This window comes from Armigeres subalbatus, chromosome 3, assembly GCF_024139115.2.
Source record: "Armigeres subalbatus isolate Guangzhou_Male chromosome 3, GZ_Asu_2, whole genome shotgun sequence".
NCBI lineage: Eukaryota > Metazoa > Arthropoda > Insecta > Diptera > Culicidae > Armigeres > Armigeres subalbatus.
In genome coordinates, this window is record NC_085141.1 from 369,951,704 (window position 1) to 369,967,671 (window position 15,968).

General features: G+C 42.5%; 3 protein-coding genes across 3 annotated transcripts; all 3 read right to left on the reverse strand.

Annotated features, from left to right (window-relative positions):
* Positions 1-298: 298 nt before the first annotated feature.
* Positions 299-1,261, reverse strand: LOC134222880 (uncharacterized). Its single transcript, XM_062702024.1, has one exon. It carries the CDS (start codon positions 1,259-1,261, stop codon positions 299-301), a length of 963 nt encoding a protein of 320 aa, XP_062558008.1.
* Positions 1,262-1,765: 504 nt separating this feature from the next.
* Positions 1,766-5,071, reverse strand: LOC134222881 (uncharacterized). Its single transcript, XM_062702025.1, has 3 exons — positions 4,757-5,071; positions 1,902-4,649; positions 1,766-1,792 (listed from the first exon to the last, which is right to left on the reverse strand). The coding sequence occupies exons 1-3, from the start codon at positions 5,069-5,071 to the stop codon at positions 1,766-1,768; spliced, it is 3,090 nt and encodes a 1,029-aa protein (XP_062558009.1).
* Positions 5,072-12,153: 7,082 nt separating this feature from the next.
* LOC134226429 (trifunctional enzyme subunit beta, mitochondrial) lies at positions 12,154-15,009 on the reverse strand. The gene is made up of 5 exons (XM_062707195.1): positions 14,829-15,009; positions 13,855-14,020; positions 12,778-13,675; positions 12,424-12,714; positions 12,154-12,362 (listed from the first exon to the last, which is right to left on the reverse strand). The coding sequence occupies exons 1-4, from the start codon at positions 14,884-14,886 to the stop codon at positions 12,427-12,429; spliced, it is 1,410 nt and encodes a 469-aa protein (XP_062563179.1). The 5' UTR covers positions 14,887-15,009; the 3' UTR covers positions 12,154-12,362; positions 12,424-12,426.
* Between the last annotated feature and the right edge of the window lie 959 nt (positions 15,010-15,968).

The window sequence follows — 15,968 nt, forward strand, 5'->3', positions numbered from 1 at the left end:
TTGTCTTGGGAAATACAGTTTTTAAACAGGTATCGATACAATGTTGTTGGCTCTACATTAACGGCGTACATCTTCCAAAAGATATTTTAGTTACTAGATAAAGATTGTCGCTTCGGTTCCCTTTGTTCTGCTGTCCGAAACATGTGTGGTACATACCTGTCAAATCGTATGGATTTTCCTTCTTTGACATTTAGCTCCCCTATCCTCGCCAGCAAAAGATGTTCCGGACAGCGACAATCTTTATCTAGTAACTAAAATATCTTTTTCTTCCCTCCGTTGAAATGTAATATTTTAATCCCTAATCTCCATCCAATGGCAGTAGGCATATTTCAGTTACTGCTCTCTTACATTCTCCCTTCATCGTTCTCAATGTAACCACTCGAATAACATTATCCTGGCCCGGATGAAGAGCGGTGATTCTGCCGAGCTGCCAGTACATAGGTGGAGTATTTGGCTCGATGATTAGCACTAGTGCACCGAGTCGTATCTTGGTAACCTTAAACCATTTTTGACGATTTTGTAGTTCTGGTAAGTACTCGGAGGTCCATCGTTTCCAAAACTGCTGCTGCATCGCTTGTAGAAGTTGCCATCGTGATAATGTAGATTCCTTCAAGTTGATGTAAGATGGTTCTGGGATACACTGCATTTCTCTACCAATGATGAAGTGCGCGGGAGTGATTGCTGTTAGATCATTGGGGTCATCACTACATTGCGTCAGCGGTCGAGAGTTAAGTTGAGCCTCGATCTGCACCATCACAGTTGTCAATTCCTCGAATGTCAAGTTGCGAGAACCCACAATACGCTTCAAGTGAAATTTAACAGATTTCACACCTGCTTCCCATATCCCACCGAAGTGGGGGCTCCTCGGCGGAATAAAGCTCCAATCTATCCCCTTGCTGCAGCAAAACTCGTTCACCTTCCTTGCATGTTGCTCCTCGGCAAATAGCTTTGCAAGCTGCTCCAACTCAGTTTGCGAACCAACAAAATTAGTGGCATTATCGGAATAGATTTTGATCACCAAACCTCTACGACCGATAAATCTTTTCAGCGCCGCAAGAAAAGCTTCTGTTGTAAGGTTTGACACCACTTCGACGTGTATAGCGCGGGTGCTCATACACACAAAGAGGCAGACGTATCCCTTCGTGATGACCGCTTTTCTCAACCCGGTGTGTGACTTAATGTGGAAAGGGCCAGCAAAGTCGACTCCAGTATGAGCGAACACAGGAGCAGGCTGAACTCGATATGATGGTAGGTCACCCATCAGTTGAGTAGTTTTTACTGGATTGACCTTGAAGCAGGTGATGCATTCTCTAATAACCTTCCGGATGGTGGATTTTGTTGAGCGGCCAGTATCGTTGACGGACTACTGCTAACAAAGCCTTCTGGCCCGCGTGTAGGTTTTCTTTGTGTTGGTGTCGAATCAACGCTTCAGTGAAAGGATGTTTCGCAGGTAACAAGATCTGGTGACGACTTTCAAACGGTATAAACGCCCGCTTAATGCGACCGCCAACTCGCAAAATTCCATCCTCAGGGTCCATGAACGGGTTCAGACTTCGTAAGCGTGGTTTAGTTTCTGAATCATTCTGTAGCGCCAACATTTCTGGTCGGAAAGCTTCACATTGAACCAGTCGCACAATAAGTTTCAGAGCTTGAGTTGTTTCCTGAACAGTCGGTAGCCCTGTCACTATTTTACGCCTTTTCGAAATGATGTAGTAAGCAAAGCGCACGACGTGAACCATACAACGCTGCATCTTCATAAAGTTGCTCAACCTCCCAAACATTTGTAGCCTTTCTACAGAAGTTGTTACTGCCAAACAGTAACTTGGTCGTATCTCAGGTAATTCATTTTCAGGCAGCACGAGTGGTTGAACAATAATATCATCATGACTTTGCAAAATTACAGGACCGTTCCACCACACGCATTGGTCGATCAACTTTCTAGGACGCTCACCTCGCGATATTAGATCCGCTGGATTGTGGTTTGTAGGTATGTACCGCCAATTGTATTGCTTCGTGAGCTGCTGTTTCTCACTGACTCTGTTCGATGCAAACTGCTGAAGTGTAGCAGGAGATTTCTGAATCCAGCTAAGAACGATCGTAGAATCGCTCCACAAAGTTATCGAGGAGAAATGAAGATCGATGGCATCAATAACTTTGGCTACCATACGAGATAATAGGACAGCTGCCATTAGCTCCGCTCTAGGGGTAGTTATAGCTTTGGCCTTACCAGCCTTTTTTGGTAGAAGTCGGGATTTACTGTACACAAGCTTCATGGTAACAGCACCGTTGTTTTGCACAAGGCGCGTATAGAGACAGGCCCCATACGCATCGTCAGATGAATCTCCGAATCCGTGCAGCTCCAGACGATCCATGTTTTCGCAGATGATCCACCGTTGTATTTTCAGATTGTTCAGTACGTAGAGCTCCTCTCGAAAATTACGCCATCGTTTTGCAAGATGTTCGGGCACTTCGTCATCCCAATTGATGTTCAGCATTCCAACTTCCCGAAATATCAACTTGGCTGCAGTAATTACTGGACCCACAAATCCCAGCGGATCAAAAATTTTCGCTATGTCGCTCAAAATCTTCTTACGGGAAATACCTTCGCTTTCGTTCCTTGCTGGCTCCACCTGCATAGTAAACCAGTCCTCTTCCGGATTCCATGAAATGCCGAGTGTTTTGATGACATAAGAGGTGTTTCCATCCTTCACATTAAAATCGTTTCCTCTCAAATCAGTTGGAATATGCTGTAGGACCTTCTGTGTGTTAGAGCACCATTTGTGCGCTTCAAATCCACCAGAATATAGCAGCTTCTCGAGTTCTGTGCATAGCTTTACCGTGTCTTCAATTGTATGGCCACCGCTTAAAGCATCATCGATGTAACACGACCGCTTGATAACTGCTGCAGCCGCTGGAAACTCTTGTTGTCCGTCTTCCGCAAGTTTAAATAGTGACATGGTGGCAAGAAACGGCGATGAAGCTAAACCGTATGTAACAGTTTGCAACTGGAAAATCTTAAGTGGAGAAGTGCGCTTCGTTCGGTACAGTATACGTTGATATGGAGTATCGCTAGCATGGACCGAAACCTGTCGGAACATTTTTAGAATATCTACAGTGAAGACATACCGAAAGACTCGAAAATTCAATATTATAGATTCCAGATCGTTTTGCATGGCAGGTCCAACTTGCAACACATCGTTTATCGAAACACCTGTGGATGTTGGCGCTGACCCATCGAAGACGACTCTTAATTTGGTCGTAAGGCTACCTGGTCGTAGCACGCAGTGGTGTGGCAAATAATAATTGGACCCTGGAATTTCATTCACGTTTGCTTCAATTTCTCGCATATGGCCGAGATCTTCGTATTCCTTGATAAACGCAGAATATTCCTCTTTCAATTCCGGATGATGGTCTAACCTACGTTCCAAACCAAGGAAGCGCCTTTTCGCCATGTCGAATGATTCGCCTAGTTCATCCTTTCGTTCATTGAAAGGCAACCGTACAGTAAATCTGCCTTCGGAATCTCGCTCGTGGGTACGCAAGAAATGTTCAATGCAGTCATTTGGTATCTTTGTCGTCACAGTACGAAAGTTGTCTGCTCCTTCAATACTCCAGAAACGCCGCAAAGTGGCATTTAAATCTTCTTCTTCGATTACGTTACAGAACATTCTTGCTATGATTGATTTCTTTTCGGATAGCACACCTCCGACTACCCATCCAAGTTCGGTAGCAGAGAGCAATGGAAGATTTTCAGCCAGCTTCATTCGTCCTTCTTTCATCAAATCCCAGAATGTTTCCGCACCCAATAGCATATCCACACGACTCTTCTTATTGAAAGTTGGGTCGGCCAGTGCGAGATGTGCAGGCAAATTCCAGTGCGAAATGTCGAACGAGTGATCAGTGATCTTCGGTGCGATTAGAAATTCAAGCTCCGCCGAATACTCCGATTGGCGAGACTTGATCGTAGTTCGTAGAACATGACGGATTCTAGTGGATCCACCATTCAAGCTGCTAACTTGATAATCCGTAGCGTGCTTCTTCAATGCCAACAAATTGGCGAACTTTTCGGTGACGAAATTATTCTGCGAACACGAATCGATTAGCGTTCGACACAGAAATGGCACACTGCTTCGACCGTAAACTAGTACCACAGCCGTCGAAAGAAGAGTCTGTTTCTTCGAAGTAACCACCGTTGTGCACATTGTGATATTCTGTTCACTACGGTCGGTTTCGGGCGTGCCAGCAGAGGGCAGCTCAGAACGAGCTCTACGCTCGTCTGTCAAATGGGAACTCGAATCATCCGGGGACGTTTTCACCTGCGTTTCATCATGCTTCTTCTCTTCTGGGTGCAGCAAGGTATGGTGCCTCTTACTGCATTTCCGGCAAGAGTTCGAAGAAGAGCAATCGGTCGTACGATGCCCTTTCTGCATACAGTTAAAACACAATCCAAACTTTCGGAGATGGTTGTACTTTTCATTAACACTGTTCTTTTTAAATTGTTCGCACTTATACAGTTCGTGTTTGTAGTCACACATGGTACACTTCTGTTCACTTGTCATAGCTAGAGTTCTCGATTTCACTGCCGGTCGAATCGGCTTCATATTGTCCACTGTTTTAGAGTTGGCTTCCATTTTCTCCAGGATCCGACACTGTTTTTCAGGAACTCTATGGTTCCGAGGTAATCCAGAAAAATACCGGACTTCTGTTCTCCTTTCCACGCTTTCGTGTCCATTTTAGACGACAGGAGATTCAATACCATGCGTTTCCCTAAACCGGATATTGGCAGACCTAGTTTCTTCAACGCTTCAACATTTTTCACACACGTGTCCACAAGCTTTCGGAGATCTACCGAGTTTTCCTTCTGAACTTTCGGTAGGGTGAACAGCGCCTCGATGTGTTTATCTTCGATCAGACGTTTATCCTCAAACCGCTCAGTCAGAATCGCCCACGCCGCTGCATAATCATTATTATTAATAATGTCTTGGTCAATTATGCCGGCTGCTTTGCCGATGAGGGAATTGCGCAGATGGTACAATTTAATTGCGGGCGATTCGTTATCGTACCGTGCCATAATCGTTTGAAACATGCACTTGAACGAAAACCACGATTCATAAGTTCCGTCAAACGTTGGAAGTGGTGCTTTCAACTGAGGGAAGCTTTGGGACACTGTTGGCATGGGTGTGGAGGAATATGGTGTTGGCAGCATAGCAGTAACAACTGGTGTTTGCTCCGGTTGACGCACTTCATACACTAATACGAGCGAGTGCTACGAGCCGCGCCGACGAGGCCGAGCCCCACTACATTCGGCTGTTGCGTCAGCCAAATGCTCTGGAATAATCTTTTCCGAGAAAGATCGCGATTTTCGCGTCAAAAATCACGTCAATTGGTCACTGCGCGATGTAATCACAATATCCGGCCTAGAAGGACCACAAATTATGTCCAACAAGGCAAGTGGACTGTATAGACGATATTCGGATTCGGTAGCGAAAGAAAAACGCGTGTTTCTTCTACCGTCAACTGCACAGAAACTATAGTATATTTAATCAATAAGTTGTCTTGGGAAATACAGTTTTTAAACAGGTATCGATACAATGTTGTTGGCTCTACATTAACGGCGTACAACGTCTATTGTTCGGTTTATTGTCTATCCGGAATAAATTTATACCGCTTTTTATACCGAAGTTGGATTTTTCTCCAGATGCAGGCAACTTTCCCAACTTCGGAAGTAGTGCGCTGGATTCGCCTAAAGATGCGCTAAACAACGCATAAATTTGTTTGACAAATAAAACTTCGGAAGAAAGTTCGGTTCGGAAGTCCCGACTTCCGAATTCTAACTTGGTGCTACGCCGACAATATTAACCACATGATGAACCATCCCCTACGGACAGTGACGGGAAATGTCATTTCGATGTCATGGGACTAATTTGCTAATAACTTTTTTCACATATTATTTACAATCATGTTTTTTTAGATAAACATGTAGCCCTCAAAGGACCCTATAACTTTTTCTAATAGGTCATTTCCCTAAATTGGATATTGGCGACGTGAGAGCCGAATTAGTGTCAAATGACATTAATGTCATGACATTCCGTGATATTTTTTTAAATTTCGCTTTCATGGCTTAGACTTTGTATTTAGGCAATGATCTGTTCGACAAAGCTCTGGAATCTTGCATTAAATGTAAATAAAAAAATCCGATTTGTTAATTACTTCTGAAAAAAACCGTCTAAGACGAATTAAGTACTGTCCATTTAATTCCACCAGTTAATTTTCGTTATCTTTGCAGATACGTATTTCGAGCTTAATATATTTTTCTGATTCTGAAAAAAGTTATTAGCAAATTAGTAATTGCAATCCCACGACATTTTTTTGACATTTCCCGTCACTGCCTACGGATGCTTTCAAACAAGTGGTCAGTTATTGCACGTCAAAAGGCCTTCCGCTAATTGTCGGTAGTGATGCTAATGCTCATCACATCATCTGGAGTAGCTCGGATATCAATCTGAGAGGCTCCAGCTTGATGGAATACTTAAGTAGTACCGAACTTGGTTTACTTAACATAGGCAATCGCCCAACCTTTATGGTATCTAATAGAGCAGAAGTATTAGACATAACTCTCTGCTCCAATATAATCAGTCACGAGTTGACGAATTGTCATGTGTCAGATGTTCTTCTGACGAAGAAGCGTTAGAGCACTTATTTGATACACACTTCCCTGGATGTGTAGATATTGCATCTTCGGATGTTCCTGATGTCTTTTCATGTAGTTATGGGTCTTGGGCTCAGGCTCGTAGAATCATAACTATTGAATCGATTCAATGGGCTCTTAATAGTTTTGCTCCTTACAAATCTCCAGGGGAAGATGGGATCTATCCCGTTCTTCTTCTGAATGGTTTTGAGCATATCAAACATGTTTTGAAAAAACTTTTAGTATGCAGTTTTGCTACTGGGTATATTTCCATATCCTGGCGGGATGTCACTGTAAAGTTTATCCCAAAAGGAGGAAGTGCAAAGAGCAAAGCAAAGAGTTTTAGACCCATCAGTCTGACCTCATTTCTTCTGAAATGCTTAGAACACATTATCGATCATCACATTCGTGATGACTGTTTGGCAAACATGCCTCTTCATGTTAATCAACATGCTTACCAATCTGGAAAGTCCACCGAGACTCTTCTACACAAGGTTGTCTACGAAATCGAAAACGCATTTGCTCAAAAGCAATCATGCTTGGGTTCGTTCTTAGATATTGAGGGTGCTTTTGACAACGTGTCTTTCGATGCAATATTGGATGCCGCACGTTGTCATGGGCTACCTAATATAATTACCAAATGGATTCATCAGATGCTTAAAAACCGACATCTCTACTCGACATTACGTCAAGCAGCGATTAGGAAATTAAGTGTCTGTGGCAGGGGAGTATTATCTCCACTTTTGTGGAACATCGTTGCATATACGCTTTTGAGATTACTCAATAATGGCGGTTTTCCTACCTATGGATTTGCCGACGACTATCTAATATTGATAGTCGGTTTGTGTATTACTACTCTATTCGACCTGATGCAAAACGCTCTTCAGGCAGTTGAAAGTTGGTGTCGCCAATATGGCCTTTCGGTTAATCCGAATAAAACATCTATTCTCGAGCAACATATGATTACGGCCGAAAAACCAACTATGCTGAACCGAGAAAAATGAGGTTCAAGTTTTCTATGACTAATTTAATTCATTTATTGAATTTGAAACTCATTTCATGGCCAAAACCATGTCAATACTATACGTAAATAGTTATATTATAACAGCAGATTAAGATTAATTGAAAAACCATTCGAAATCTCCAAAATTTCAGCTAAAACAAAAATTGCGCCGTTTACTCGCATTACCGGCAACACGTCTGGTTTTTAAGCCGTTTGCTCAAAGCTAGTAACATCATCGGATTTGTTTAGATTTGTTAGCCAGAGTAGTTCTGCTATGCGATATATCAAAAACCTAGTAAGAATATACATTTTGAAATAACTTGAAGCTAGTTTTTCTAAATAAACAATATAAAGTGAACGGCCTAAAAACCAAAGCAAACATTCCGCATGGTAGTTAAGGGCGCCAACAAAGGACTTAAAAACCACTATGGTGCAAATGGTTCATGAGACGTTCACTAAAAATAGCAATAAATGTGTTTCTTAAGAGATATTAAGTACGGAGTTTTACCTACGATAAAGAATAATTTACAAAGCAATCGTTTATGCTAGAAAATGAAAAATCATAGTTTTGGTTTATAAGCCGTAAACATATGTTACGCGAGTATTGTACTTTTCACGGAAAAACGTAACCGTAATGGTATTCGCCCATTACATCTTTTTGACTCTGAAATCAATGTAACGGATCAGGTAAAGTATGTGGGACTAATTCTTGATTCCAAGCTCTCCTGGACTCCTAACATTGAGTTCAGAGTCAAAAAGGCGTGTATGGATTTCGGCCAATGCCGACGAACTTTTGGTAAAACTTGGGGTCTTAAACCTAAATATATCAAATGGATTTACACTACAGTTGTACGACCAATTTTGGCTTATGGATGTCTTGTGTGGTGGCAAAAGGGTGAAGTGAGGACAATTCAGTCTAAATTAGGCCATCTTCAAAGGATGTGCCTAATGGCAATGACTGGTGCGTTCTCTTGGACTCCCACGGCTGCTCTCGAGGTTCTTCTCGACGTTGTCCCACTACACATACATCTCAAACAAGAAGCACTTTCTTGTACTTACCGATTATGGGTTCTCGGTTTCATGGAAGAGAATCCTGTAAACTGCAGTTCTACACACACTTCGTTGTTACAACTCATGGTTGATTGGGACAGAACAGTCCTTGCTCCAAGTGATCTCACACTCGCTAGTAGTTTCCCTTATAGGACATTTTCAACACAATTCCCCTCGCGGGATGAGTGGACATCTGACTATTTGGAGAGAAGTATGTCGGACAGCATTGTTTGTTATACTGACGGCTCCCTCTTCGAAGGTAGAGCGGGTGCAGGTGTCTACTCACGTGAGCTGAGATTGGAACAGTCCCACTCATTGGGTAGACACTGCACTGTCTTTCAAGCGGAAATATTTGCCATTATGTGTGGAGTGCAATCCGCACTGCAGAAACACATAATGGGCAAAGTAATATACTTCTGTTCAGATAGTCAAGCAGCTATCAAAGCCCTCGCTTCGGCCAACTCAAGGTCGAAGTTAGTAATCGCATGTCGAACTCAGATAGAGGAACTGAATTCAGTTAATACATTGCACCTTACATGGGTACCTGGCCATTCTTCCATAGCTGGAAACGAATTGGCTGATGAGTTAGCTCGCACTGGAGCATCACAAGACTTTTTTGGTCCTGATATCTGGCTCAGGCTCCAATATCTAAGTGTTGGGTGAGGCGTTTGACTAGCTCTTGGGGTTCCACTCAGCACAAACGGTATTGGAGTAGTTTGGATTCATGTCGACAAACAAAATTGTATATCCGAGAGCCATCTCCGGTAGTAGCTAACTATTTAGCTAATCTGTCTAAACAGAATTGCAGTGTCTTAATCAAGGCCTTGACAGGTCACTGCCGACTGGACTACCACATGGCAAATATTCAACGTGTTGAATCCTTTGTCTGTGATGGTTGTGAATCCGATTATGGAACTTCTTCATCTGATATGTAACTGCCCAGTTTATGCGCAACTGCGTTTCCAAATATTTGGTACACTTACTAAGTGAAATTGACTACAGAAACCTGAACCTTCAAAGTATTCTGTTGTTCATAACCCATTGTGGTAAGGAGCTATGAGCTTTTGTACGTGTTCTATACGTTGTATGCCCTCTTCAAGGTTCCCTTACCCAAACTTCCCACTTTTCTCCCATCCATATTCCTTTCCTTTTTGTTCACTTCCTTTTCCGTCAGGTGCGTGATGAGAAAGGCTGTGAATGCGATGGCACAAATCTCCCGAATTGAGGTGAACGTGCCCCTGGAGCCGACGTTCTGATACCTGATACCTGAAGCTCCAAGGTATTTTGTCGGGCTAGCTCCGCCCCGTGGCCCAGTGTGCAATGTGAATGCACGTATGTAGGGGCCAACAAGCGCAAAGCTCTCATTAAAGACCAGCAGCCTTTACGAGAAAATAATGCTCTTGAAACAATCCAACCGTGGAAGCCGTATGACCTAGACAATAAGTTTATAACTTATAAATAATTGAGAACTTTTTGCAAATCCCCAGAAAAAAAACTGCTCCACTGTAGCACTTTGTCACCATTATCTCGATAAAACAGTCGTGATTCCTTTGGACGTTGAAGATGTAATGCATGTCCTTGTCCGGGCAAGGAAACTACGCCACTGCCGCTGGTCAACCTCTGGGACCGGTAATGGAACGTTTGCCGGCTCCGCGAACGGAAAACAATCACTTGTGTCATTTTTTAAATCGAACCCGAGGAAGTCCTCTACCGATTCCGCGCCACTGGATTGTCCGTATTGGTTATTGCATTTCCGGCGCCACTTCGATCGACAGAGAAAAATCACACCAAAGAAATACAATCGTCGCTCGCGAAATTTTAAACAAATTAACATTCAACAACAACTATCTCTCGAACTGTGATAAATATGCGTACATTTTTCGGCTGGCCAGTGAATTTGGCGGCATAATTGTCACATTCGGGTTTTGATTGAAAAAACGTGGAAAAAATAGTTGTTTTTGCCAATGTTTGAGTCCGGCCCAACGATTTTGAATATATTCTTCTATAGTTTATTGCGTTAAAGTCAATAAAAAAGTGAAATTTAGCGATGATAGCATCAGCATGAATACATTTTGAAACATAAAATGCGTTTTTCTCATTTTTCGTGTTTAGTTTGAAATTCAGACACATTGCGGCGCTAGTGTATGAGAACCTGGTAGATTGAATACGTTAAATACAAGTGCTGTCCAATGAGAGCTTGAAGTAGCTCGAAGTTTCTCCCTGTCCTGCTCATGCCCATTTGTTGACAAAAAAGAACGAGCAGGACGGGAACAACTTCGAGCTACTTCGAGCTGCTCATTGGACAGCATTACAGTCAACTTTCGCTCGTTGGGCTAAGATCGTAGCCCACCTAGAATAATTTTACATTAGACGACACATTTTTTTTACTTATGAGCTACTTTATTTTCCCGTGTGATGGTTCTGTAAGTTTTCCTGAAGAAATATTGGCGTTTTACTAACTCTATTTTGTTTTATTGTATTTCATTCAGAGCTTAAAATATTCATCTTCACGAAGCAACTTCGGTCCAAATTTTGACAAACATCGCATGAATATTCAAAACATAGAATGACATAGTCAGATGACTACTCCACGAAATCATCCGACTGTCACTGAATGTGATTTACTGCCGTTCTACGCATAATTGTCCCATGTTAACTTTGCTGAAAAAATCCAAACTCGAGTCAATTTGTCCCACTAATTTCAGATACGATTGGATCTTGATATTTAACAAATATTTTTGGGATGTTATGAGCGTAGGCAATACTATTTCAGGACATAAAACGAATCGTTACTTATTTAAACGGTTTTCAGTCTCAATTATCATCAAACAACAACTTTATTTTTTCAGTGGGACAAATTGACTCGAGTTTGAGATTTTTCATCAAAGGTAACATGGGACAATTATGCGTAGAACGGCAGATTACTATGTGCAGAAAAAAAACATAATTAGCATTGTTTGTGTTGATGTTTACCGCTGAAAGTGCCTCGCGGATGAAAATCGGATTCAGTCCTGTGTGATAAATCACTTTACTCATTTGAAACGTGTTCAGATTTCAGATAATTTATCAATTTGTAAAATATGCATACATATTCAATAACTAATATTCAACTCAATATTGAGTGTCCAGAGCCGACTATGAATGTGTCGGAAGTGAACTGACAAATGAAGAAAAATGGACTTCACTAAAAAATTTCGATTGTTTTACACTCTGATTTTCATTAGACAGTCTGCATTGGTGTGCTTCTAAGAGTGCTCACTCACTAAGAAAACAATCGCATTGACAAACGCACGCAGTGGCGAGAAAATAAGTCTCAACATATCAAATATGTATCGACATAAAATCATATAATAATTTTGATTTGTAAAGAAGATAAGAGCTGCAAATTAACAAGGTTGTTCGGATAAATGACTTATACAATGATTTTTTAAACATACATATATAATGGGATACCAAAAACATATAAAAAATAAACAGGATACTTGATATTAATTAAATAATCTAGCACTTTGTGAAACCTAAACAAACAACATTCGGATTGTCGTGCCAAAACGGGACCGACCCTAGTCTTATCGAGAACGGATATCACATAAACATCCTTTAGGTAGTGACGATCCCCCTCTACAAAAACGATGTAAATCAAAATACAATCCTCAACCAAAACCAAAAAAATGTCTCTTACCTTTTACTCGGCGTTGGCATCCGGGTGCCGTTCGAGCAACATGGCCACGCCCTGGCCACCAGCCGCGCACGCAGCTACCAGGCCCAGCTGTCCATTTTCGCGCACCAATCGGTTAGCCGTGTGCATGCAAAGCCGCACACCGGTGGCCGCGAACGGGTGCCCAATCGAAAGTGATCCGCCCCAGTTGTTCCACTTGCTCAGATCTGGCGAACCGAACTTCTCACTAAGGCCGAGATAATTCTTGCAGAAATAGTCCGAGTCGAGGGCTTTCAGGTTGGCGATGATTTGTCCCTATGAATAAGGTTTGAAATGTGAGAATCTGATGAGGTTCTATCGGTAGAAGCGACTACTTACGGCGAAAGCTTCGTGAATTTCCCATGAGTCGATATCCTTGAGAGTAAGGCCGGCTTTCTTCAGCAGCTTCGGGATGCCGTATGCAGGTCCCAGCAGCAGCTGGTCGATCGGATCTTGCGAAACGTACAGGAAATCGCGCAGATAAGCCTTTGGACGCAATCCAAGGGCCTTTGCCTTTTCCTCGGTCATGATTAGACACGCGGAAGCACCATCGGTTAGGAAGGAAGCATTCGCCGCAGTAACAGTGCCGTATGGCTTAACGAAAGCTGGCCGCAACTTGGCCAGAGCTTCCTTGCTCGAGACACGAATGCCGTTGTCCTTTGCAACGGTTTTGTCCACACCAGACACCTTGTATGGGACCAGATCTGTAAAGTAGCCCTTATCTTGGGCTTCCTTGGCCAAAGTATGAGAGCGGAGAGCGTAGTCATCTTGCTCCTGACGAGAAGCGTTGAATGATGCGGCCAACCGATCAGCCGAGTGGCCCATGGTTTCGCCGGACGAGAATTCTGCCACAGCTGGCAGTTCCGGAACGAAAAAGTCCGGTCGAATGGAAGCGAGGAGCTGTAGTCGCTGGACGGGTGTTTTGGCCTTGTTGGCCTTCAGCATCAGAGAACGCATCTTTCGGCTGTGGCGGATTGGCACATCGGACATGAATTCGACGCCCCCGGCAACGATCGCGTCGTACGTTCCGGTGGCGATCAGTCCCATTCCGGTGGTGATGGCCTGGTTAGAACTGATGCAAGCCATGGTCACAGTGTGTGCGGGTGTTTTGTTGCTGAATCCAGCGGACAGGGCCGCCTCGCGTGCAATATTAGATGTTTTGACTTCCTGAATGACGGTTCCATAGACGATGTAGTCAACCAGTTCTTTATCCAGCTTTGTTTTGCGCAACAGGCTCCTGATGACGAATGAAACAGAAACGAGTTTTGAGATATTTTTTTCACTTCTCTTTAGTGATCGTAATAATAAAACGAATAAATTAAGGAAATAAAGAGGACCCAAGACAAAAATTAATTGTAGAAAAAAATGGGTTTGAATTTTTATACAAGCGAAGGAGCTTCTAAATCGGATACTTACAGCAGCGAATGACGAGCCAACTCGTGTGGCATCAGTTTCGAGTAATCGGTGCCAGACAAAAGGAACGGCGTTCGGACACCATCCACCAATACAACATTTTTGCCGGTCTTATCGGGGAGCTTTCTGGGTTCGTACACGGCAGCGGTAGTGCTGATGCTTCGCAGAGCTAAAATCAGAGCAACAACGGTAGTTATCAAATCTTATCAGGTGGAAAACGTGACGATCGTTATCAGCCGGCTGATTACGAGATAGATTCATATGATTTAGAGTGTAGGTATACCAATCTAATTATTTTATGTAAAGTTTTTTCTTTCGAATTACATTCGAGGTCATTTGATCTCCCAAAAATAACTAGCAAAAATATATTGCGACAAGTTTTAATTGAATAATTTGATCGACTATCCATAATAATCCTATTAGGTAATATGCAAAATTTGTAATTATTGACAAACATTTATCAGACTTGTTTATATTTGGACGCGATCATATTTTAACGTATCAAAAATTCTGTATTTTCGAAAAAACGAGCTAAACACGTAAACCAACATCGACTGTAACAGCCCTGTTAAATAACGAGAGACAGACGCATAGCATAAAAAAGAAAGACTCATCACGAGCATTCCGACTGATAATGAATCTTTTTACAGTCGTTCGTCTGATCAAAACAAGTTATAGCAAAACGACAATGAAGTTTGGACTTTGGACCCGCCGCTGCAGTTCCATTTCTGTGTGTATGTCTGCTGCGGCTGAATTTGTTTTCTTTATTACGAAATTAGATTTTGTAGGATTTAGATTCAGAAATCCTAAGACCTCTAAGATATTGGACAGTGAGCGTCTACAATCCACGAAGTTCAACTCAATAATTATGTGACTCAAGCTCAACCCAAGCGGATCCAAAGTCCAGTTCGTACGGTGACGTGAAGGGATCAGCCAATGTGAAATCACTCCCAAAATTCTAATCAATCATTGCTTACCAGTTTTGGACAGGTTCCCCGATAGGGCTGTTCCGATCTTGGTCAGCTGGTACGCCATGGTGAAACTTCTTGATTGTTAAACTGAACCGTAAATTGAAATTAAAAGGGAATTAAATGATTAAAACAGTCCACAAAATTGACGTCCTAACAAACTGCTCACGGCGAAGAATGGAGTACGAATGAAAAATGGATGCACGAACGATGCAAGGGCGAGTGACGAGTCGAGAAAAGAATAATGCTGTCCAATGAGCAGCTTGAAGTAGCTCGAAGTTGTTCCCGTCCTGCTCGTTCTTTTTTGTCAACAAACGGGCATGAGCGTGACAGGAACAACTTCGAGCTACTTCGAGCTGCTCATTGGACAGCACTAATAACAACACGAAAGTGCATCTGTGTCAAACCCCTGTGGATGAGCATGCGTTGCCAACGGGGGTAGGCGAATTCATTCAGGCCTACTCTACACTGAAATGAATCTATCCATAGGCTGTGAACCATTCCACCGATTCGTTTAACTTTTAGTTAAAATTTGACACTTTGATGGTTATTTTCCCATCGTGGTTAAAATTTTACTCCGAAGCCGACCCATTTGAGTTTTGACAGATTGATAGTTATTCGAAACGAAATAGATTTGGCGCCAATTTTCTCGCGAACAAAGTTTAACTATCGAACTGTCAAATCTAACCATGCTCCGGAGCAGGGTTATTTTTAACCACTACGAAATAACCATTGAACTGTCAAATTTTAACTAAAAGTTAAACGAATCGGTGGAATGGTTCACAGCCATAGTATTTATTTTGCTCCGTAATGGCGGCCTGCGAGTTCCCAGAGTTCCATGCCCGGTAAAAATACTCATTAGACGATCCCCACCAGTGCGTAAATAAAGCCAAAATAGCAACCTCAATCATGACGCAAACTCGCACCGGCCGTTGGTAAACGGGTTTGGGAAATGTAAACGCAACCTTCGGTGAATTGCGAGTTGGCAAATTTGGCGACCCGCTCCAACCGTTGCCAAACCATCACACGGAAATATAAAGTAACCCATAAATAAAAAATCTGCCGTCTGCTGAAAAATTGTTCGGGTACTCATCATCAAAACCATTGTGATGGAGGTCAGTTTAGTTTGGATTTCAACTGATTGGCGGC

Bases quoted from the DNA above. Each gene is read 5' to 3' on its own strand.
- LOC134222880 (XM_062702024.1), bottom strand. From the start codon at position 1,261: ATGGGTGACCTACCATCATATCGAGTTCAGCCTGCTCCTGTGTTCGCT.
- LOC134222881 (XM_062702025.1), bottom strand. From the start codon at position 5,071: ATGGCACGGTACGATAACGAATCGCCCGCAATTAAATTGTACCATCTG. The intron at 4,650-4,756 runs GTATTGAATCTC...CCTGAAAAACAG, and splicing joins CCGGTTTAGGGAAACGCATG to TGTCGGATCCTGGAGAAAAT. The intron at 1,793-1,901 runs GTAATTTTGCAA...CAACTTCTGTAG, and splicing joins GCGTGTGGTGGAACGGTCCT to AAAGGCTACAAATGTTTGGG.
- LOC134226429 (XM_062707195.1), bottom strand. From the start codon at position 14,886: ATGGCGTACCAGCTGACCAAGATCGGAACAGCCCTATCGGGGAACCTG. The intron at 13,676-13,854 runs GTAAGTATCCGA...ATTCGTCATCAG, and splicing joins TTGGCTCGTCATTCGCTGCT to GAGCCTGTTGCGCAAAACAA. The intron at 12,715-12,777 runs GTAAGTAGTCGC...CCTTATTCATAG, and splicing joins AAATTCACGAAGCTTTCGCC to GGACAAATCATCGCCAACCT.